The 25,556-nt window shown below is 35.9% G+C and overlaps 2 protein-coding genes across 5 annotated transcripts in view; one reads left to right on the forward strand and one right to left on the reverse strand.

The window, feature by feature from the left end:
* The window catches only part of LOC132840653 (oncostatin-M-specific receptor subunit beta), a 17,926-nt gene extending 14,699 nt beyond the window's left edge, over positions 1-3,227 (reverse strand). The window contains exons 1-2 of the mRNA XM_060862476.1: positions 3,098-3,227; positions 2,891-2,944 (exon numbers count right to left, since the gene is read on the reverse strand). Coding sequence (XP_060718459.1) covers positions 2,891-2,944; positions 3,098-3,119 — 76 coding nt within the window. The 5' untranslated portion in view covers positions 3,120-3,227. The remainder of the gene's footprint in view (positions 1-2,890; positions 2,945-3,097) is intronic.
* Positions 3,228-8,652: 5,425 nt separating this feature from the next.
* The window catches only part of mast4 (microtubule associated serine/threonine kinase family member 4), an 87,072-nt gene continuing 70,168 nt past the window's right edge, over positions 8,653-25,556 (forward strand). For all 4 annotated transcript variants that reach the window (XM_060863623.1, XM_060863624.1, XM_060863625.1 and 1 more), the window contains exon 1: positions 8,653-9,112. In XM_060863623.1, the coding sequence (XP_060719606.1) occupies positions 8,834-9,112 (279 nt within the window). In that variant the 5' untranslated portion in view covers positions 8,653-8,833. The remainder of the gene's footprint in view (positions 9,113-25,556) is intronic.

Raw genomic sequence — 25,556 nt, forward strand, 5'->3', positions numbered from 1 at the left:
ACTCATGCTATAGGTCACAGGAGACGGGAGATGGGAGACAGGGTTTAGTTCATCAGCGGAGGTCTGTAATTTGAACTGCTGTGACCTTTAGATGAGCAAAATTTAACTGGGAATGGAGCGGAGGTGACGGATGAGTCACCCAGATGTCTGATTTGTCTCCTTCCTCACAGACACTGTTTCGCTAGAATGGAGAACCATTAAAACATACAATGGCGTACTGTAAAAAGGACTGTAATTAGCTGCAAATACGTATATTCCAATTGTTTATTGCAAAAATCTGCTGTACTTTTAAAATTAAACAGAAAACTGTACAGTAAATGTTTTACAGTTTGATCGGGATCATCATCAAATTACTCTGATCTCTCTCTCTGATCTCTCTATCTCTCTTTCTCTCTCTGATCTCTCTCTCTCTATTTCTCTCTCTCACACACACCCTCTCACTCTGATCTCTCTCTCTCTCTCTCTCTCTCTCTCTCTCTCTCTCTCTCTCTCTCTCTCTCTCTGATCTCTCTTTCTCTCTCTCTCTCTCTCTCTCTCTCTCTCTCTCTCTCTCTCTCTACACACCCACACCATTTCTTAAAATGTCCCAGACAGGATGTCCAGGCAGCTACGTGAAATTTCCCCTCCTCTTTCTGAGCTATGTCATGGTTTCAAGTTGTATTTAGTAACTCAAATTCCTTTCTGAAAAAAGTATCACAAAATAAAATTATTGCTTGTACACAGCCCTTAAAATGAATTTGCTTTAGCACATTAACAGCTGACCAGGGTTGCCAGGTCCTCAAAACAACCTTAAAACAACCGGCCATTGGAAATAAAGGAGATAATTTTTTTATGCGCAGTAGCTACAAAGGATGCAATTCCATTTTTCTTCAGTTCTTTTCTAGTAATGTGGATTTACACTTGACGTTAATTTAGGAATCAACTTTTTTTCAAGGAGAAAAAAAGACATTTTCTAACAGATATAACCCAAAGGCCATTATATTGACTTTAATTAAAAAGGAGTCTAAATCAAGACAAGATGATTGAGACCAATCTAACATATTTATGAGCACACATTGGTGACTGTCTTGAACTCGATTCGGATCTCCATCTCACATCACAGCTGCTTTCGAGAATTCACTCGACTCACCAACAGTGCAATGCATATCTGAACTGTTCTTTCAATCAAAAACTGACCACCGTTGATCAAATTATTCCTAATATCCAATCAATGATCAATAATTACCATTATTCCTAATATCCAATCAATGATCACCGTTATTCCTAATATCCAATCAATAATCACCATTATTCCTAATATCCAATCAATGATCACCATTATTCCTAATATCCAATCAATAATCACCATTATACCTAATATCCAATCAATGATCACCGTTATTCCTAATATCCAATCAATGATCACCGTTATTCCTAATATCCAATCAATGATCACCATTATTCCTAATATCCAATCAATGATCACCGTTATTCCTAATATCCAATCAATGATCACCATTATTCCTAATATCCAATCAATGATCACCATTATTCCTAATATCCAATCAATGATCACCATTATTCCTAATATCCAATCAATGATCACCATTATTCCTAATATCCAATCAATAATCACCATTATACCTAATATCCAATCAATGATCACCGTTATTCCTAATATCCAATCAATGATCACCGTTATTCCTAATATCCAATCAATGATCACCATTATTCCTAATATCCAATCAATGATCACCGTTATTCCTAATATCCAATCAATGATCACCGTTATTCCTAATATCCAATCAATGATCACCATTATTCCTAATATCCAATCAATGATCACCGTTATTCCTAATATCCAATCAATGATCACCATTATTCCTAATATCCAATCAATGATCACCATTATTCCTAATATCCAATCAATGATCACCATTATTCCTAATATCCAATCAATCATCGCCGTTATTCCTAATATCCAATCAATGATCACCATTATTCCTAATATCCAATCAATGATCACCGTTATTCCTAATATCCAATCAATGATCACCATTATTCCTAATATCCAATCAATGATCACCGTTATTCCTAATATCCAATCAATGATCACCATTATTCCTAATATCCAATCAATGATCACCGTTATTCCTAATATCCAATCAATGATCACCGTTATTCCTAATATCCAATCAATGATCACCATTATTCCTAATATCCAATCAATGATCACCATTATTCCTAATATCCAATCAATGATCACCATTATTCCTAATATCCAATCAATGATCACCATTATTCCTAATATCCAATCAATGATCACCATTATTCCTAATATCCAATCAATGATCACCATTATTCCTAATATCCAAACACCAACACCAAGGATTTTCTTGGCGTAAGTACTTATAGTGATTTCCAGTTTCCTTACTACTAACGTTTAAATCTTCCTTCTTTATGTACCCTATGATGAATAAATAATATGCAAATCAGTGTATGGCCTCGTATAAAGACTTCAGCATACTGTAGCTGCTTTCGTAAAAAAAAAAAAAGGAGCTGGCAACATTGTGCATAGTAATAGCAATTAAAAACTATATTACAAGTGAAACAAACTGTAGCTACTGAAACTCTTCTCCAGTAAACTCAAATAAACAGAAAAACGTGTTAGTAAAATATTAGTATAAAGTTTTAGCAGCCTTAATAGTAATGTTTACCGACAACAAACTTAATGTACTTTTTTTATTTTTTAACTTTTATTCTTTATTAGAGTGTTAAACTACGCTTGCGAATATGGTTAGATTTTATTCCAAGTAAATGATTTAAAACAAAAAACCAAAAAACCAAAATACCCCTTTTACGAAACATCGAATTTTGCAGAAAATCACCCACGCTGGCAACCCGGACTAACCTGCTGAAGTGTTAGAAATGGTCCAAATTGACCAGATGAATCCAGTAAGTAACCCTAAAGAAAAGAAGACATAAACAATAATCAGTGAAACAAACAAGTTAGTGCATAATATAGAATAAGAGTTTATATTAAAGTTTACATTTATAAACATCTAGGAATTATTTCTCTGTGTAAAATGAATGAAAAAAACACAAAAATCAAACGCACCAAAATAAAGAACGCTTTGCATCTCTGAACTTGAAACAAAATCCTGCAAACATTTATTTATTTATATATATATATTTTTTTTCCAAAATCATCCACTTTTCTGCAGCTTCTTTCTCATGACTTTCAGCGCTCTGTATCCTTGTTGTAGAGATGCACCGCGCATGCGCAGTAATCCAGGTTAGGTTTTGTACATAACTGCATGGGACCGCATGCTGAAAGCAAGAAGAACTTTTGGAGGCACTTTGAGAGCTTATAAGACATCTCAGGACTGTCGAGCGGGGGTTAGAGAAGGTTTCACTTCCTCAAACGTATTAGTCATAACGATTAAGTCTTAAATTATTTTTAGATTTAACCCTGAATGAGTTAAATTTTAGTTCAATTAAACTACATATGTGATAAAATCTATGAAGGATTCTTCCTTTGCTATTCTGGAAAACAAACAAACAAACAAACAAAATGTTTTGATATAGATAACCTTTTATCACACTGGGTTCCAAGTAGAAAGCTTGGAGAGGTTAATATCACTCAACTATATAGAAAAACATTCATTCATTCATTCATTCATTCATTCATTCATTTATTCATTCATTTATTTATTCATTTATTCATGTGGAGTAAACTGGTGTCTATTCCCACATTCATTTCCAGATTGACTCAAATAGTGAAACACTTCTTCAAGTCATTTCAGTCCAAACTGTGACGAAAATAAGTCATCGACTTGCTTTCCAGGAAATTATTTTCTCTTTCAAAATTCAAGATTTGAAGGCTTAAACGATTCTTCACTACTGTGTCAAAATTTCCACTGATATTTAGCTCTTAATCTAAATCCACTAGATTATATGGAGCATGTGAAGAATTTAACTTGTATATTTACAATGTGTGTGTCATCATGGCACAGGGGTCATGTTATTTGTCTCGTTATCATTATAATTTAGTATATGTGCTTGTTTCTGGTGCTCTACAGGACCATTTCCCTTTCAGGTGGCCTCTCTTACAAGCACTCATGCTCATTTTCTTTTTCTTTCTCTCTTTTTCTTTCTCTCTTTTTCTTTTTCTTTCTCTCTTTCTCTCACTCACACACACACACACGTGTATACAGTATACTCTGTCTCTCTCTCACGCACACAACACACACACGCATACAGGAAGGAACATTTTCACACTTCATAACCCTATGAGCTCCCAATTTAGAAAAAATAACAACACCCGCTCTTAACAAAGACATTTTGAAGAACTAATGCACGATACATGAGAATAATGTTTAATTAATTAAGGCTTATTTAAATTCCTCAGACAAGTGAATAATTTTTTAAGAAACACATATGTCACTAATGCCCATGCAGCACTATTGAAGAACAGAAGATCAGTCATTAATCTTACACAAAGTTACACGAACTCCATGGTGAGCCTAAAAGCAGAGAGTGAGTCAGGATCCTTTGAACAAAACACAAAAAGAGAAACACTAACTGTAAGTGATTCGGTTCTCAGTAAATCCCCGACACGGCTTATCAATGCGTTGATCAGCGTGTGTTTTTTTTTACACCTGTCATATGATGTTAGAACAGTGTGAAGATCCAAAAACTGATAAGAATGTGTGGGCTGGGTGTTAGATGCATCTTTTGAAATGTGTTTTTATGAACACTTCAGCAAAAGGCACTGAATCAGTAGGTTTTCACTACAGACATATAAATAGAATAGAATAGAAGTGCAAGCGTATTTCTTCACATTAATGATGGGTGTTTACTAGTAAATTTAATATAAAAATATAACATTGGTAAAACACACACTATATATAGATGCATAGATATAGTTCAGCCATGACTTTAAAATCACCATGCTGCTCCACAAGACCTCAAAAGATGTGCTGCGGTACCAAGTCAAACCTTGGCTCGCTTTCAGGAGGCCTCTCTTATGTGCACTCTGTTGCTCATTCTCTTTTTATTTCACTCTTTTTCTCTCTCTCACACACACATACACTTGCCAAGCCAAGCCTTGGGTGCCCATGACCCTGTTGCCGGTTCACCGTTTGTTCTTGGAGCACTTTTAGAAGACACTAACCTCTGCATACCAGGAACTGCTCTGATCCAGTTGTCTAGTCATCACAATTTTTGCCCCTAACAAAGTTGCTCAGATTCTTACATTTACCCATTTACTTCCTTCCAAAACATCAATGTCAGGAACTGTCTGTAATGTATCCCACTGTAATGAGATCATCATTATTAATCACCACTGATCTACTATTGAATTCTCAATAGAATCAGACAGTGGCGCTTCATTTACAGCAGCTCGTGTACGACAGGGACTTGTATGGTGGACCTTTGACCTAAAGATTTAAAAAACTGCTGTTCCTATTTGAAAGGAAAACTAAAACTATATGCTGTAGTTTCTGTAATAGCCGTATTGGGAAAGAGTTTTCATTGTCAGCACTTTGTAAGTGTCAGAGGTAAAGTACGTTTACAGACACATGAAAGTTGTTACATAGGGCAACTTTGCACTTTGTGGTTTCTCGCTAACAAGCTCCATTTTTTTTACGTGTTTGTATAGCTGTTTATATATACAGCAATAAAATAGATCTTGTTCCTCAGATGTTCCACAGTATTAAATGTGACTATAAACAGAACAAATGTATGATGCATATATGGTAATGCTTGGCGAATTGCTGTGGTACACAAAAACTGGAAGACTTCAGGACATTGTGGTTTTATTAGGAAATAATTAAGAGAGGAATTAGTAACTACACGTCCTGTCAGTGATTAATTTCCAGAGCACTTGCATATGCAGCACTCAACTCTTTTTCCATGTGAAGTAGGAATAACAAGCATAATACAAAACTATATACATACATATATATATATATATATATATATATATATATATATATATATATATATATATATATATACGTATATATATATATATATATATATATATATATATATATATATATATATATATATATATATATATATATATATATATATACTAACAGGCTGTCCTTGCTTACATCATTTTGTGTGATAATATGCACTATTATGTGACTTATGTATACACTATTGTGTGACTTATTTGCACTAATACAAGGACATGGTTTTGATAAAAATTAAAAAGCATGTTTTTATGTTGTGCTGTGAAATAAAAAATAAAAAAAGAGTGTAAATGTAAATGCTGTAAATTCAGTAAGATATCCCATACGGTTGAATTTTAGGTTAAAACAGAACAGATAAAAATGCAAAAAAGTATTTAATCTGAATTTAGTTGCATTAATATACTAAATCAATACAGCAAAAGAAAAAAAAAGCCAAAAAAAACCAAAACAAAACACATCAGATAAACTGATAAACTGATTTTGGTTAATAAATATGTTTACATTACTTTATCCTTACATTACTTTATCCTTTATCCTTAAGTATGTTCATTTTCAATTGCTCTAAATTTAGCAGCTTGTGTTATCTTTTCCAGAAAAATAAAGTCAGAGGATTTTCATTTTCATTTAAAGTCCTGTTTGTAACATTTAATCTCTAGCAGTAGTGTATTTTATCAATCTCACAAAACAGTATTATCCCTTTTAAGTACACAATACGTTGGTGTCCTTATTATTAAACCCAGTATTAATATTAATCACATATCAGCTTGACGTTTTTCTTACAAGCCCCCCAACCCACTCCAACTTTATATTTTATAATTCATGTAATAAAATTATATGTCCACCAAAAGACAGAATTTTAGAACTAAGTCATATTTCTCTTTTTACACTTTTCTGTACTGTTTTGCATTATTTTCTGGAATCCTGTCTACATTAAACTTAGATGTTCCACCATGTTACTAGACCCTTACATACTATGTATATGTACAGAGTACATAGTAATTCTCTAACATACTATAAATAGTGGATGTCTGATGATTTAGAAATGTTATAATTATAATAATAATAAAATTGTGCTACAGCACCACCAAGAGGCAAAATTGGCTGCACTTCTTCTCCTAAACCTGTGTCTGTGAGTGTGATACTACAGTACTTGTGGGCCTGTAACTGCTTAATATTCTGTTATCTAATCAATTTTCTGTTCCATTACCAAATGCAGTACTAAATTTGACCATTTGACCATCTAGAATATTTCTGGGTTTTAAATAATCTATGAGGGACAAAAATCCTTGAAAAGCTAGAATTATGCAAAAATTATGTTCAATGGAATTTTTGTTTTTATTTTTTTATGCTTAATTGTTTTGGCTTTTTAAGATAAATAAATCTTCTCTTTATTGTTTAAATGTTTTCTTCTAAATCCTTTGAGGTTCTAAATTTTATGATATTTTGGAAATATACATAAGTGCAGTTGATTGTGTGTGTGTGTGTGTGTGCGCGTGTGTGTGAGTGTGTATACATGTTACAAATGCAACATACTGTCAGCAAATAAGATTTTAATAAATAGATCTGAATTCATAAAAATGCATATAAATATATCCAAATAATATAAAATAGAATCATTTTTCGTCTATTGTGATTGTTACTGTGATTTTCTCTGAGAAACCTTTGCGCTTTCTGGACAGCAGATGGCGCTCAAGGATACCAAATTAATTCCATTAAATCTGTTATGTTTTATAAAGTCAGTGTAGAAATAAAGGCTGACTATAATATAACTAATCATTTTATCTTTGTTTAAACTGCTCACGTCACCGTCATGGACGTAATACATCAATTAAATTCTCTTCCTTAATGATTCCCACCCCATTTATAACACATAATATCAGTATCACCTTTCTTAATTCCTCGAAGTCCTCTTTTTTTTTTTTTTTTTTAATTCCACTAAAGCACCAAAGATGTCCATAAATGTAAGTGCCTGACATTCTCACGGCCCTGTGAGAAATCAGTGAGTGTGTAATGCTCAAGAGACTGCACATCCATCTGGAGATAAGAATCTGAAGATCCAGAATGAAGACTGTTGTGGCTTCAGTCCATTCTGAGAAACAGGGCAATATGGGACCTGCCAGTCCCCATACACACATCTTAAATCTCTCATAAGAAAAACGTCAAAAGGAAAAACAAACAAACAAAAAAAGGTCATCATAAAGACGTGACAGTTAAACAGTTTGTGTTGATTGATTGATGACAATAAAAAATTAGAAGACTACAAGCATACAGAAAAATAGCCAGCTGTAAATTGTTTAGAAATAAAAAAAAGGATTCTTCAGTCTTTAATGTTGTGCTGGCTTAATGCCAATAAGATACTTCTTATTTTCTTTTGGAAAACAAAACAAAACAAAACACAAAACAAAACAAAACATCTTCTACAACTACATACAAGGATAGGATTGAAGTTAAAATTGAACTTCAATTGAATTGAATAGAGTTACTTTATATATATTCACCAAAACTATGAATAAGGAATGAGAACCTTTATGATCTGGACAAGTTTTTCCCCTAACAAAATCTCAACGCTGTGACATGCTTATTGATTGTGTGTGTAAACATCTACAACGCGCAAAGGTCAACAGAGCGAGATACGTCCAAAAGGGGCGTGGTTACATCGCGGATGGGCGGAGTTTGCGCTAAGCTACCTAGACCCGCGTTGGCATTTTTATAAGCAACATGATGGATAGAGCGCGTCGGAGCTTATTGTGACCTGCGCTTTTGCGCGTAAATTCCCAGAAGGCGCTCCATGAAAACTTCCAACACGATGCCTTTTGCAAACACAGAGTAATATTTAAGCCTGATCAAGTTCTCGAGTTTTGCTCATCGCAATGGAGAGGGAGCAGGCTGAACGATCCGGGAGCCGAACTTCATCCAGTTCCGATACCGACACTGAGACCGACACTGACACCGTGTCCGAGCCGGAATTGCGCTGCAATTCGGAAGAAACTGAATCTGAATCGGAGCATTTGGCTGCACACCGCTGTGGAGATTTACTAACATTACACACCGCCAGTGTCGAGCAAAAAGGGAAGCTGGAATCCGCAAACGACAGCAAAGACGACAAAATGAGGAATGACCACGAGTGCGATGAGGAAGAAGCCGAAATGGTAAACTTATCCTATGTGTTCAAAAGAAACAGCACACTTGTATGGTTAAATCAGTTCACTCAGCGTTTCGGTCGGTCCTGACAAACTCCAGGTGTGTTTCCGAGTGCCTTAAGAGGACAGGTGTGTTTCCGAGTACCTTAAGAGGACAGGTGTGTTTCCGAGTACCATAAGAGGACAGGTGTGTTTCCGAGTACCTTAAGAGGACAGGTGTGCTTCCGAGTGCCTTAAGAGGACAGGTGTGCTTCCGAGTACCTTAAGAGGTCAGGTGTGCTTCCGAGTGCCTTAAGAGGACAGGTGTGTTTCCGAGTACCATAAGAGGACAGGTGTGTTTCCGAGTACCTTAAGAGACAGGTGTGTTTCCGAGTGCCTTAAGAGGTCAGGTGTGTTTCCGAGTGCCTTAAGAGGTCAGGTGTGTTTCCGAGTGCCTTAAGAGGTCAGGTGTGCTTCCGAGTGCCTTAAGAGGACAGGTGTGTTTCCGAGTACCATAAGAGGACAGGTGTGTTTCCGAGTGCCTTAAGAGGACAGGTGTGCTTCCGAGTGCCTTAAGAGGTCAGGTGTGCTTCCGAGTGCCTTAAGAGGTCAGGTGTGCTTCCGAGTGCCTTAAGAGGTCAGGTGTGCTTCCGAGTGCCTTAAGAGGACAGGTGTGCTTCCGAGTGCCTTAAGAGGACAGGTGTGCTTCCGAGGGCCTTAAGAGGACAGGTGTGCTTCCGAGGGCCTTAAGAGGACAGGTGTGCTTCCGAGGGCCTTAAGAGGTCAGGTGTGCTTCCGAGTGCCTTAAGAGGACAGGTGTGCTTCCGAGTGCCTTAAGAGGACAGGTGTGCTTCCGAGTGCCTTAAGAGGACAGGTGTGCTTCCTTGTGCCTTAAGAGGACAGGTGTGCTTCCGTGTGCCTTAAGAGGACAGGTGTGCTTCCGTGTGCCTTAAGAGGACAGGTGTGCTTCCGTGTGCCTTAAGAGGACAGGTGTGCTTCCGTGTGCCTTAAGAGGACAGGTGTGCTTCCGTGTGCCTTAAGAGGACAGGTGTGCTTCCGTGTGCCTTAAGAGGACAGGTGTGCTTCCGTGTGCCTTAAGAGGACAGGTGTGCTTCCGTGTGCCTTAAGAGGACAGGTGTGCTTCCGTGTGCCTTAAGAGGACAGGTGTGCTTCCGTGTGCCTTAAGAGGACAGGTGTGCTTCCGTGTGCCTTAAGAGGACAGGTGTGCTTCCGTGTGCCTTAAGAGGACAGGTGTGCTTCCGTGTGCCTTAAGAGGACAGGTGTGCTTCCGTGTGCCTTAAGAGGACAGGTGTGCTTCCGTGTGCCTTAAGAGGACAGGTGTGCTTCCGAGGGCCTTAAGAGGACAGGTGTGCTTCCGAGGGCCTTAAGAGGACAGGTGTGCTTCCAGAGATTGCTGTTTGACACAGCAATCTCTGGAAAGCGACTTTATTATCTGTAAGTGAATCGACTTCACTACGAAGAATCGATATATGAATTGATTTCCCCATCTGTATGAATCGACACTTTTGTCAATATATGAATCGACTGCACATTTAGTATCTTTTGCTTTTAAAATCTAAAATAATCAACATCACTATTAATATATGAATCGGCTTCACCATCTATAGGAAATGAAACCACTATCTTTATGAATCGACACCATATCCATGAATCAACACCATCTATATGAATCGACACAACAACTAGTAAATAAAGTGACTCAGGCATCAATTTATATCTTGACACCATTATCAATATGAATTGTAATTACAATTTATATAAATAGTTTTGGAAAACCATGGATTGATGTAAGGTTTCAAGAGATTGCTGTTTGTATTGTAAAGGCCACTAATAGTCTTTTGCGTTTAACACATTATAGGAGTCTGGTGCACTTATGGGAATGGGCCTGGCTATGGGATGTGTTTTAATGATGGTTTAATGGACTGAAAGGAACTTTTTCTATCTAAAGATTTGTGGTGTGTTTATATGGCTTGGTGCGAATTTGTTGGTTGTCATCATATTGTATTTATTCCTCTGAGAAATTGCTATTGTGTACCACACTGATGTCACAGAAGGATATTGTTATTGTGAGTGCAGTTGTAATACCGTTTATACGAGTCAATTTTCAGTGTCGGCTTCTAAAACAAAAAAAAAAGCCTTTTTATAAATCATCATTTCCTAATGATGTTTAAAGTTTTACTAAAGAGAAACCCACTGTAGAAACTCAGCATCTCAGGATGTAGAACGACACCATTGAGTTACAGCACAGTCTAGTCTAGTTAGTGATGTATTAGATGATGAGTGCAGTGGCATTGATGGAGGTATTAGCATGAAGCTTCGGAACTGTCTGATCCAAGGGTAGGTAAATAGAATTTCTGGGAGTCTCTAAGCTACCGCCATCACATTTACACCTACAGTCTTACTCAGCAGAGTAACAAATAGGTGATTATTTATTTTGTTCCTTTTATTTATTTTTCTTTGTTGTCCAAACATTTGAATACCCAGAGGCTATTTTGTGTGTTTGCTTGAGCGTTATTTTCAGAATCTCTATTTACCAGAGTTTGGCTAAACGCCTCTGACGTCTTTGTTTCTGTAGCCTGCTGTAACTTTGCCAGGCTGCATGACTGATCTTTGCCTAACCTTTCTTCTTGATTTATCAGTTGTAACCCAGCCAGGCTCCTTCTTCTGAACAGGTCTGGAGATTGGAAGGACCATTTTTAAGCTATTTCTTGTTTTTAAATGATAATATAGCGGTAAAGATGTTTGCATGCAGCTGTATTATTGCATGAGTATTGGAGTGTGACTGTTTTTTGTGACCGTTGGTGTGTAACTTCCAATATAAACAGTACAAAATATGGTTAAAAAGTGAACATTATGTGACATGAGTGTGCCAGGAAGAGAACATTAATAATTTAATTAAATATTTGTGTTCAGTCACAGTGACATAATGTGCTACAGCTTCATTGGTGAACTTAATTGTCACTCTCACTATACCAGTTTAGACCAGTTTGACTAGTTGTATTGAGTATTTAAGATCTTATGAGCCGTGCAAATCTGTCCTTTCAGGTGTAACCTACCTGACGAGAATTAGAATCGGACCCAAGTTTTTACACACTTGGCTACATACAATATCAATAGTCAGTTTATTCACAACCAGACACTATATTTGATCATCGATCTAACCGACATATCAGTAAAATATTCATCACTCTTTTCTACTCTCTCTACAAAACCACCTGGAAAAAAATATAAAAACACAGAGCTTAAATATTGATGTGTGTATATATATATATATGTGTGTGTGTGTATGTGTATGTGTATGTAAGATGATACAGAAGCAGTAATTAAGTGGGTGTAAAATTTCAAATTCAACTTTTATTCAAGTAAACAGGCATACACAGTAGGACAATGGTCCGATAAATGTCATGAAAATACAATAAATAAGAATAAAAAAATATACGCAGAAAAGAATGTATAATGGAAGTAGGATTAAAATAGGATTTAGTAAAGATGTAAGAAAGGGAAGAAGTTTCTGGAAAATTATACAGATGCTTATGTGAATGCAGATCGCTGGCCTACATACATGTTCGGGTCATGTGACTCGGTAATGATTCAAGACCAACGTGCAAAAGGCCACAAGACCAACAACAACAATGAGCACATTGTGAAATTGTGTACCATTTATACAGCGCTCACTTATCCTGTGTGAATCGATTGTGATGACTACAGAAATCTCTTCACGTCTGATCCGAACAGCACTTTAGCTAGTTCTGATCCACTGCGATGAATCTTCATCGATTTTGAATCTTTACTATATACAAACTGTGCACTTTATATATAAAAACTGCACTTTATAAGTACAAACTCACTTTTTTATAGCTCATGCCTTCTTTTGTGTCACTTTATCACGTTAGTGCAGCTATCTTGCATTATTGTCAAAGAGTGTCAAAACATTTGCTGTGCAAAAGTTTGCACAATCTTAGAACAAAATACAGGAGACAAAGGAATTTATTTACGGAAGAAGTTTATTTATTAAATTAATTTCTGTCAGAGCAAATGAGAAGGAAGTTTATTCAACATTTCATATTTTTTGAGACAACTAGGAACAGGAAACTCTACTGGTTGCAAATAACAAACACAGATTCTTTATCTGGGCAAAGATTTTATTTATTTTCTAATGTTACCAACGATGAAGGAATAACTGCACTGGATTTTGATAGATACTGATTTCGATGAAATAATGAATTAGAAAATCATTTCAATCAATGCAATTATTACAAATAATGTATCATTAATTTGCTCATTGAATCATTGAAATTGATTAGACACAAATGTTCACAGCGTCATTTGTCTGTTTAGTGGATTAAAGGTGGGGTCTCCGTTGTTTGAGAAATGCTTCAGAAAACTGTGTTGGGCCACCAAACAAAACAAATACAAAACAAACGTGTAGCCAATGAGCAGAAACGGGCATGTCTTGTCAATATGTGCGGAGAGAGTGTTCAGTGCGCACGTGTGACATTAGCAGAAAGCGGATTTAACATTGACATGGAGGATAAAAACAAAGAAAGAAAGCGAAGAAAGGCTTACGATAAGGCAAGAAGTAGGACGTGTTAATATAGGATCAGCTTTCCAGCGCTGGAGAGAACTGAAGGAGCAGGAAGTTGGTCACATATTCACAGATTGGAGTTTCCCGAGTCAATAACTCCTGAGCTAAACGCTGTTACTACACAAATAACACCTCTTTTCTATCGTAGTAATGTAGAGACGCAGCTACAACCGTGTTTTGTGTAGTAACAGTGTTTAGCTCAGGAGTTATTGACTCGGGAAACTCCAATCTGTGAATATGTGGCCAACTTTACTTAAGACGCCGAGGCGCTTTTTTCCTTCTCGATAGGTGAGTAACGTTGGTTTTGCTTTGTTACACAGAACTAATATACAGTATGCTGTCCTTGACATGATTATGCTTGTGTGTCATTTTTGCTTGTTTGTTTATCTGCAATCGTATTGTTCTTCCCTTCAGCTATGATAAAGACACATTTCTTTCCATTAGTTGCCTGGGTTACGTATGTATGTGTGGGCGGAGCTATCAGTACAGGGGTGGGACCCATTTGGGTTAGGGGCGTGTTTGTTTTGGTGATTTCAAATGTCAACAATGGCTTTCAAACAACAGAGACCACACCTTTAAGGTTTTTGCAGCGCATTCGTTCAGATAGGAATTGAATTCAATTTCACCTCAGTTGTTACAGCTTTTCAGGTCTATTGAGGATTATTAACGTGACGGAGCAGATCAATAAAAGGCTGTGTGAAAAAATCTCCATAGTGACCGTGGTGTATTACTATCTCTGTTTATACACTGAAGGGCTTTGTTATTATTATATTTAGAGTTTGTTATTTACCATGTAGTTTCTTCCCTCTGAGGCCTTTATGTGAGTTTTTTGACCTCATTTTTTAAAATAGTCCTCCTCACTTTTCTCTTGTCCCTCCTGAATTCTGATCTAAATAAGAGAGGACAGAGGAGAGGTTATAGCACAGAGCAGAGTCACGGCTTCGCTTTCCTTCCTCGAGCTCAGGAAATGTTCAAGCTGCTCAAATGATTATGCGACATTGTTAGTTGGAATTTGATGGTTGATTTTTTAAGGTGTTTATTTCCTCTGAAAGAAATTTTGAATGATTTATGAATGATAAATCATGAGTTTCAACACACTATTTGAAAGGAGAAGTATGTGGAGAAGTGATGATGTCATGATGCCAAAGCTGTACCTTTTAATACTGAGTTTATACTTTAATATTGGTACTAAAGTGTAACTGGTACTAAAGTGTAACTCATAATTGGTAATAACAAAAATGATTTGCACCAAAATTAGCTTTTAAAAATTTAAATTGTAATTAAAATTGTATTTTGTAATGAAATGGAAAAAATAAATTGAAAAATATATAAAAAAAATACTAAACAAAATGAAACATTTCAACGAATTGCAAAATTGAAAATTAAATTGCAGTTGGTAAAAACATTTTTATTGCAATATAAAAATATAAAATATATCAAATATTGTCATAATTACAAAATTGTATTTTGTATTTGGGGGAAAAAAGAATTCAATTTAGAAATGTTAAAATTAAGGATGAAAATTTTATTCTGTTACTTGAAACATTAAATTGTAGTAAAAATCTTAATATTTATTTCTTAATTGAAAATATGAAAAGGGGGCTATAAAAAAAAAAGAAAAGTGGAAAATCAGCAATAAAAACATAGTATTGTTATGCTTTCAGAAATTAAGTAATGGATTTAAAGTAGTCTCAGCATCAAAACCCTTTATGTCCAGTTTCAGATTACAAATTGTTCCTCCTGAGTGTATCTGAGTGTATTTGATGATCATTGCCTCTTTATTGTTCCTGACTTAGTTAAATAAAGACACCAGGGTTTATGTCAGGACTATGCCAATTAGCCTGCTTTTCAAAACTTGCCAAATACGACTCTATTTTCATCTTTAGAAATAAAGCAGCTTGTATTTTTTTTCTCTTTGCTGTTTGCTGTGAAGAGATTCTGCTCAGTCAGTGTGCCGCTTGCATGTTAAGAGGATTCAGCTCTAATCTCCTTATAGCTCTTCATGGGCTATCGGGGTGGTCATTCCCAGCAGGACAGCAGTGTGGGTTTGAGCTGTGTGTTTGAAACGTGAACGGTGTTTAATTCACTTTAGTATAAAGGAGACACAGAGGAGGAATTGAGCAGGTAAGAAAACATTGACTTGGTTTGTACTGAAACTTCGCTGTGAAGGGAATTATGTGTGTGGTTATTTCCGTAGTCCTTATGTACACGGTACACACCCATTTTTCCCCAATTCTTCTGATACCACATCAGTGTGCTAATGCTAAATATTTTTTATTCATAAAACATTATTTCCTATGTTTTCTTTGTTTAGTGTTATGTTTAATGCTGTGTTTCATCCCTAAAATAAATTAGTCTATGATATCACTTGTGTTTGAGCAGCTAGAAACAGGCTCCCTCACCAGCCCCTTTCTCTCTCTCTCTCTCTCTCTCTCTCTCTCTCTCTCTCTCTCTCTCTATCTCTCTATCTCTCTCTCTCTATCTCTCTTTCTCTCTCCCTCTTTCTCTCTCCCTCTTTTTTGCTGTCTCTCACGCTCTCTCTCTCTTTCTCTCTCTCTTTCTTGCTGTCTCTCTCTCTTTCTCTCGCTCTCTCTATCTCTCTCTTTCTCTCTCCCTCTTTTTTGCTGTCTCTCACGCTCTCTCTCTCTCTCTTTCTCTCTCTCTCTTTCTTGCTGTCTCTCTCTCTCTTTCTCTCTCTATCTCTCTCTTTCTCTCTCCCTCTTTTTTGCTGTCTCTCACGCTCTCTCTCTCTCTTTCTCGCTCTCTCTTTCTTGCTGTCTCTCTCTCTCTCTCTCTCTCGCGCTCTCTCTTGCACATTAGCTCTCTCTCTCTCTTTTGTAGTCTGTGGCTTCTTCTTCTCTTCTTCTTCCTAGGCAAACCAAGCCTAAGGTTGCATTTTGAGCGATATCCAAGAAAAACCAAGAAACAAATGGAGGATTGTTTAACACTAATTCACAGTTTAGTGTTAAACGTTTATCCGTGTTATTCAGTTTTTCCCTATTTTCTCTGTGATCCTAAAAGCAGCTAAAGCAAAAATAATTTTAAAATGTAATATTTTCATGTCTAGTTTATCGATATTAATTTTGGCTTGTGTTTATGCCTTTTGTAAGGCAACATGTACATTTATGAAGAACTAGAGGTTTCATTCTAAAACTAGAGATTATTTTTTCTGACAGTTAAGAAAAGCATATCTAACATCATGCTCAGGGTCACACAGAGCTGGAGCACACAGGAAGCTTCGCCTCTCCTGAGAGTTTTCTGAGCTGCAGAAGCTCTCAGCGATGAGCTCCACTCATGCTATAGGTCACAGGAGATGGGAGACAGGGTTGAGTTCATCAGCGGAGGTCTGTAATTTGAACTGCTGTGACCTTTAGATGAGCAAGATTTAGTTGGGAATGGAGCGGAGGTGACGGATGAGGTCACCCAGATGTCTGATTTGTCTCCTTCCTCACAGACACTGTTTCGCTAGAATGGAGAACCGACGATAAACAAATTTCTCTGCTCGTATTTCTGCAGTTTCCAGATGATACTAAAGTAAGCACCAATAAATTGGTCAACAATGGTTATACTTGTTCATGTAGTTTTAAAATAATGTTTAATTCAGAGGCATTCATTCTTAAAATGCCTGCTTAAATAGTCATGAGAAGATGCAAGATTAAGTCATTGGCTAATTTGCATATTTGTTTGTCATTTGCATATCAAACCATTTTGCATGAATAAAGAGGAGGTTTTTTTAAAGACATTTAGAAGAGAATAGAGTTTTTCAGAATAGAAGATAATAGATAATGATTAGGGCTGGGCGATTTGGCCTAAAATCAAAATCTCGATTAATTGAACATTTTAACTCGATTACGATTAATGAACGATTATTTTCTTTTTCTTTTTTTTGCCCTCATAGTTCACTGACAAGTTTTGTTTAGTAAATATGCTCACATATAACAGTCGGTAAAACACTGCTGCCGTATCCATCCATTAAGCGCAGCAGCTTTGACAACATTAGCACCGTTGTCTGTCGTAATGGCTGAAAGTTTTTCTTCCGCGAGGTCTCATTCAGAAAGCATATCTTTCAGACCTTGCGCAATCATATCTGCCGTGTGATCGGCTGGAAAATATACCGTCTCAAGGCATCTCTGGCGCAGCTTCCAATCGTCATCAATGTAGTGCAAAGTAAGGCTCAAGAATGGGTCCACTTGACCAGAGATCGTCCTACTTGACCAGAGATCAGATGTGGCTGCAAAGTGTTGAACATTTTTCAGTTCAGCAGCTACATTTTTACAGCATGTCTTGTACATGTCTGGCAGCGCAGTTTTAGAAAAATGTGATCGCGATGGCACAGTGTATCTTCTGTCGAGAGTTTTAACGAGGTGTTTAAACCCGCTTCGCTCCACTGTAGCCAAGAGAGTCGTATCCTTTGCGATGTAATAACAAATAGCGTCAGTTATTTCTTTCCATCTTCTTGAACTCTTCTCATATTGAGTGGCATTTGTGAATGCATTTGTTATCGACATCTGCTTTGCGGAGGCACTTGTTGCTGGGCGCTTGTCAGTCTCTTTTTGTTTTTTTGAGCCATGCGCTGTTCATCAAAATAATCGACCTGGAAAAATTTGATCGATTATAGGTTCTGAATGTCGATTTCGATTACTTTTCGATTAATTGCCCAACCCTAATAATGATTTTATTGGCCATTGGGAACATTGGTGATTAGTAGTGATTGGTCTTCATGAACATTAGTGATTTGTAATGATGCCTCATTGGATACATTGGTGATCAGCATTGATGGGTCATTTGGAACAATAATAATTAGTAGCCAGTTGTCAGTGGGAACATTGGTGATTAGTAGTTGTTGGCCATTGGGAACATTGGTGATTAGTAGTGATTGGCCATTGGGAACATTGCTGATTATTGTTGTGATTGGCCATTGGGAACATTGGTGATTAGTAGTGATTGGCCATTGGGAACATTGCTGATTAATGTTGTGATTGGCCATTGGGAACATTGGTGATTAGTAATGATTGGTCACTGGGAACTTTGGATTATGCAAGCACACCTCAGTCAAGTTTTCGACTGAATCTGCTCTCTTGTAGCTGTGATGTGAGCTGTATTGAGTCCTGGGCTATCATTAATGTCTGCTGAAAATGTGGCTACATTTCTTACTAGAATCTTTAAGATGATAACAGTGGTTACAATGTTAGCAAGTGTCTAGCAAAAAGGAAACAAACTGGCAAATCTGCAGTATCATGAAGTCTGTAATAGGCATTACAGTTCTCTGTACTTGTGGAAATGAACTACCTCTTTAAGGGAAACACAATTCTCATGAGGTCCTGGTATTTTTTTATTTTTTTTTTTGCAGAAGTTTAAAATTGTTCATAATAAAAGTGTTTCAGTTTGTGTGGAGACCTTATGTGGTCAACTCGTTGAAAGTTAAAACAATGCCCTGCTGTTGGATGGTTTCTGAGAAGAGTAATGGTCAGGCTTTTCCTGCAGATCAACAAAAGTGAAAGCAGCAAACATGCAAATGGAGCCAGTGGCCTTCTACGTATCTGAAACAAAAGTCTACACTTGTGACCTTTTTGTTTCTACCTCTACAGTAGAGACTGGAAGTCATGAGGATTAGGCAAATGTTTTTTTTTTTTGAGTGTCTAAAGGCAGTGTTTGTGTCATATGTTTATGTTGTGTGATCCTTCTCCACATTCCTGGTATGAGGATTAAAAATAGGGGTGAAGCAGCTTTATGATTTTATGCATCTAAGATCTTGAACATGTCATTTCCAAACTGCATATTTGTATAAATATTAATTCTGTCATTTTTGAAGATTTTTAGTCATTTGTAGTCTCAAAATGACCTGTTTGTGGATATTAATTAAACTTATAAGCACACAAGTATAATCTGGTCATTGGACATGTCTTATGTGTTTGTAGGAAACTTTAGCATGACAGGGACTTTAGTGTTTAGACTAACATTTAATTAATAACTTTTTTATTATGAGCTGGTCTACATCAAATGATGACTGTTGAGGATTAGCAGCAACCCTTCTTCTTCAATAACTACTTCTGTTGCTTAGCTTGTGTTGCTTTAGCCTTAGGGAGCATCTAATTTGATTACTAGTGAATAATTAACTAGACAAATTTTACATTTGAATATTCAAATGTAAAATTTGTCTAGTTAATATTTGAATATTCAAGTAAAATTCACTCATACATATTATACCCAAACACTAAACCCTGAATTCTGAATTTTGCTGAGCCTCTGGCTGCTAAGGCAGGGCTCAAAGCTTCTGTCTCTCATGTTACCACGCTGTCTCTCATGCCAAGACTATGCTATATTTACGCACATGATGATGACTGGTACGTGGGTGTCAGATGAATGATTTCTGATCGGGACAGAGAAGTGGAGGTGTTGTAGAGGTGTTGATAACTGTTTATCTGGCTAACAACATGCTTGACATGCTAATTGTAGTGAAATTGTGTTTAAGTGTACTGTAGTATGGGTGTTGGGTTACAAAGTGTGTTGTTGTTATACACATTATTGAATCTGTAAGGTTAACTAGAAAAAACAACTAGCACTAGATCCTTCTTAAACGGTAAACATGCTACCAGAGTTCTTGATATCAGTACGCTTGTAAATTATAACCCCTGCAGTAGTGAAACTTTTAACCCCAGTACAAGGTTGCAGAAGTACGAGCAATACGTGTCCACAGCTATGTAGAAAAAGAGTTTGCAAACGTTAGCATGCAGCTGAATTTGATATGACCAATAATATACACATTATGTACTGTGTTTGAAATTTTACTTCAGGTCTTACTTCATTTAGAAAATAAAAAGCTAAAATTTACCTCAGAGTAGAAGTCATTTCAAATTTTTGAAGCCTTTACTTTCATACATAAGTGAAAGTTTTTTTTCCTCGTTATTATAATTTATCTAAATATTACAAAAACTTGACCGTACTGATCAGTTTCAGTTTAGAAACCGGTTTTACTCTAGAGCAGCCGTGAAGCATTTAAGCCCAAGCACACTTGTAATAGAATGTAAACATACAAACACGTGCAAGCTAACCATAGCAGCGCTAGGCACAGTGTTAGCTAGTTCAGTTTTTATTTAATTAGCATTCATTTTTAATTGACTTATTAATTTGTGTTTTTGTTGTAATTGTAATAGTTGTATATTTTTTATGACCTAGCCTCTGTGAAACTCTATATACATGTATGGATGAAACTTTTATTATAATGCATATATCTACATAGCATTTAAAGGAGTAGTTTTTAGAAAGCATTCTTTGAAATGTTGTTCGTACAGTATTAGTGATATAACTAATCTGGAGACAATCGAGAGACAATCGGAGACAATGTTTTTGAGTTCTTATATTTTTAAATAACTGGAATTTGTCATTTCTGTTGAACATGATGAAAAATGTGGGCATCCTGGGGAAGAGCTTTGTGAAAAAGAGCAGCAAATCAGGCTAATCTTTGGAAGAAAAAAAAAAACTAATTTTGACTAATGCAACTTTTAAAAAGCTTGACCTGAATTTTTATTTTAATTGAGATAAAATTATTTAAAATTTAGATTTTAAACAGTAAAGCTGCTCTGCTAACCATTAAAACTGTTGACATGAACCTTGAACATGATGAAATGTCAAAGCAGACTTTCAGGGGGAAAAAGGCAAACAATTAAAAATAACATGAATAATTCAGAGACACTGTTTAGTCATGATGATGGTACACAGATTTCCCATAATTTAGCTTTTATGTAAACTATAATGGCTTACATAACACTGCACTTAATCAAAGTGGAAATGCATTAGCATAATCGCACTCGTGCTTTATAGATGAGTTTTGTTTATTACGCTGACATTTAAAGCTGAATATGAGCTTTTGTTTTGTTAATAAGGTCTGGTTTATGTAATACCTTTCTATTTTTTATTCCTAAGTTTCAAGGCAGTATTATCTAATACCTTACTTAGATTCAAGGTCACTTCAGAAATCATTACAGAATAAACACACATGCATATGCTCACATACACACAAGCTCTTGACGGGAAGGTAGTTGCTTGTTGTTTTTGCCTGTTATTTGATTTATTCCCTTGGGTCTTCGTCTCATGAGCCTAATGTTTAGCTTTAGCTAGAAACCATCAGATCACCAGCATACTGGGACATGTTACTAGTAGATCTTTCAGAGTATGGTCTGAAAATTGCATGCGTGTGTGTAATGTGTGTCTGTGTGCGTGCGTGCGTGCATGTGTGTGCCTGGGCGAGTATGCATGTGTGCACGTGTGTTCGTGTGTGTAAGTGTGTGTGTTTGTGATATGTGGTCAGTCCTGTGTATAAGGATGGCATATGGAATCACTCCATTTCTGTACAGTAGGTTCTTCATCATCACCTTAGCCTCACTTGCATTTGCAGGGTTGATTCCGGAAATTTCCTCTTTAGAGAAGTTTCATTATTTTCCACCAGTTTCCTGTCAATTGTTCCACTGCTTCTGATGAGAATTCAGGTCTTGCTGAGCGTCTTCCAGAACTGAGACGACTGAGTGCAGCATTTGAACCGTTTCGAGCCAAAAGGTTTTTGTTGTATTATTCTTTACAGTTTCCCCCCAATCGTAGCTGTCACTGTTCAGTGTAACAGAACTCGTGCCTGTGTGCTATTGCTTACATGTCTGAAATACAGTTCACTGTGAATTAGCCGTTACTATAGAAACATTCAGTCCAATCACAGGATTAAAATGATTTTCTTGCTCTAATATGATTTCATTTGTAAAATGAAACACCTAATTGTTAATTAGGTGTAACTCTTCTGATAAATGACTATTTATCATTTTTTGGAAGAAGTCGAAAGCCGTAATCTTATTTTTATCCAAATCAAGAGTCTTCAGGACTGAGGATAGAAAGATGTTTTTTGTGAGTAGACAGAAAACTTTTTTTTTTTTTAGTTTGCTGATATTCCCAACATTAAATGTAAATAAAAGATTACAGTGTTATAAGACATTAAAATAACATTAAAGCATGACTGATTATTTCCCTCCATGTATTTACTCTGTACTTATTGTTTGTTCAGGACTTCAGCATGTACATGTTGTGTAGTAACATGGAATTGTCTTTTATTTAGCTCTAATCCTCAGCATTCACTTAGACTGATAAATTTCCTTTTTTACATCTTTAATCCTCTTATAGGACTCGTCTCTCTTTAGTTTCTGTCCTTATGTAACGGTTTATACGTTCAGGTACATCTGCTGGAGATCAGAGCTGTACTGGAATATATAGATTAATACATCTAAATTCTAGATTAGACTAATCTAGGCTGCAGTAGATTAGATTATAATCTCATTTGAGAACTGTTTTATCAGTTAATTCAGTCTCTAAGCGAACATCCAGCCAAAGCAGTGTCCTATCTCAGATCTTTGGAGAAAAGTGCTAGCAAAATAGAAAAAAGAGAGAAAAAAAGAAGGTAAACGGTGTTATATGTCTCCATTTACTTAATATTTCTTTTGGTAGATAAATTGTAAATTTTCTTTTTCACCTTTTACAAATCAAGGGGTGTTCAAACTTTTACAACTTTTTTTTTGTAATGAAATTAAATAATAGTAATGTTTTTTTAAATTCAATTTAATTGAAAATTTAATTGTTCCATAAAAATTCAATAATAAATAAAAAAAAAAACACTGACTGCCTGAGCATAGATTTATATTATGAACTATTAATTACGTTTTATTAATTATTGCATATCATTATTTAAATAGTCTTAATTTTTTAAATGTGTATAATTTGTTGGTGCCCAGGGGTAGTTTCCATCCATCCATCTTCTACCGCTTACCCAGGGGTAGTTTATTTTATTTATTTATTTTTGAATTGATATTTATTTATTTATCTGTTTAAGCATTTTAATAGAATTGTCACTAGATTCCAGTTGACATTTTAATAACATATTCACATATTTTTGTCTGAACAGCATCGTTATTCCTCTGTGAATTACTTGAGGTAATATTCAAAGGCTTCGTGCTTTATTTGAAAGCTGACATATGAAGGAGACTCGCGTATAATGTTTACTTGTAAATCAAATTCCTTCCTAGGACTCCGTTGGTAAAATAATTGCCGATGCTAAACGACGTTCCCCGCAGATTAAATCTTCATTCTGTAGCTTATTAACGGGTAAAATGACAGGAGCTGAAACAGTAGGGCATCGAATCCTTGCAGCACTTTGATGAAAAAAGAGTTGCAGCAGTTTTTTTAGTGAAAGGTTCTTCAGGCTTTGAGCTGCATTATTTCCTCCTTCACTCTTTTCAGCAGCTTCTTTACACCTTCACCTGTTTTCCTGAAGTCTTTACCAAACTGATATGTGTCTGAATCTCTAACATCTACAAGGAGAAAAATGCACACAATACTTTCAGTATTGAGGATGTTCTGTAAAAATTACCCAACAAACTTCTGTATAAAATATTAAAAACGTATTTTATCTGTTTGAATTTTTTTTTTTTTGGCCTTTGCACAGTAACTGCCTTCATCCACTTTTATATTCTCGCCTCTCATTTACTTCCTGCTTCAGCTGTTTTTATTTCAGCTGTCATGAACTAACCCGCCTTCATCTCAGCAGGACCGAGAGGCTAATGGGAACTTTTGGCCCATTTGGTTGTTGTTAAAAATTATTATATATATTTTTTTCTGTTGGTTTTGCTTTCTTTGGGGTTTTTTTATTTTGTTTGTTTGTTTGTTTGTTGCAGAAAACATCTGTTTTATATAAAAAATTTATATGACTTATAAAACACATTTTATACCTAGTTTTTCACTCAGAAAAAAAACAAGGGGGTATAAATGTAAGATTTTTTTTTACCTTGAGTTCTTTATTCAAGATTAATTTTTCAAGATATTTTTTGTTTTGCATTATTTTTGGTTGACACAGAGGTTCAGTAGTATTGCTGCAGGACATGGCCATTTTATTTCTTTATTTTATTTTTGCTAGACAAATTGTATACTTTAATTTTCTCCCTAGTCAGGGATCTCTTTGAATGTAAACAAAAAAAAATAAATTAAATAAAATACATAAATTAATTATATGATTTATGAATTAATCTCATGGCTTAAATATCTACACTAATTTGTTAGTGCCCAAGAATTATTTTTTAATTTTTTTTTTATTTAATAATAAAAATGGGGACAAAAGCTTTTTTTATTAATTTATCTATTAGTTTATTTAATAGAATATTACTTTCCATGGCGGCTTGTGGTTGAAAACAGGGTTAGGCATTAGTTAGTAATCTCAGCTCGCCATGCTCTGCACTCGTCATAGTCCCTGGTTTTTTAACACAATGTGGTCAGATTCAAGATCTCGACAAACCTCTGTTGATGAAATGAGCGAACAGCAGGCAGGATTCTCTGCAGGGGAAACAGTGAGGGCAGGTTACTGAAAGACTTTTGGGTGTTCCCGGTTCCAGTCGTGTTTACGCTCGTCTGCTGGAAGATTTTCCTCTACTGTTATCCCACTGAGAGTCTTTTTTCATCCGGACACAGGTTCCTTTCAACTTGTCAAAACAATACGATTAATAATGGGCTGTTATGTTAAATCATGTGAAGCAGCATCAGGGATGTCGACAATAGCAGACTTGTTCTGGCCCTGAGGCATTTGCTTTGAATCCAAATTGAAAGGGTTTTTCCTTCTATTGTGGAGAGTCAATGTAGCTCATGCGTGTAGCCGTCACACCGTCGTAGTGAATTTTCACATTGCCAGTTGAAATCACCCTACGTAACCACCCTATTATTAAAAATAACCTATACCGTCTTGCAGCTCTTTATAAATATAAGTTCAGTACTCATTCAGTAATCTGTGTGGTTTGTTGCTGTGGCCAAAAAAGGAAAAACAGAATCAAGGGTGAATTTTATACTGTT

This window comes from Tachysurus vachellii, chromosome 26 (genome assembly GCF_030014155.1).
Source record: "Tachysurus vachellii isolate PV-2020 chromosome 26, HZAU_Pvac_v1, whole genome shotgun sequence".
Lineage (NCBI taxonomy): Eukaryota > Metazoa > Chordata > Actinopteri > Siluriformes > Bagridae > Tachysurus > Tachysurus vachellii.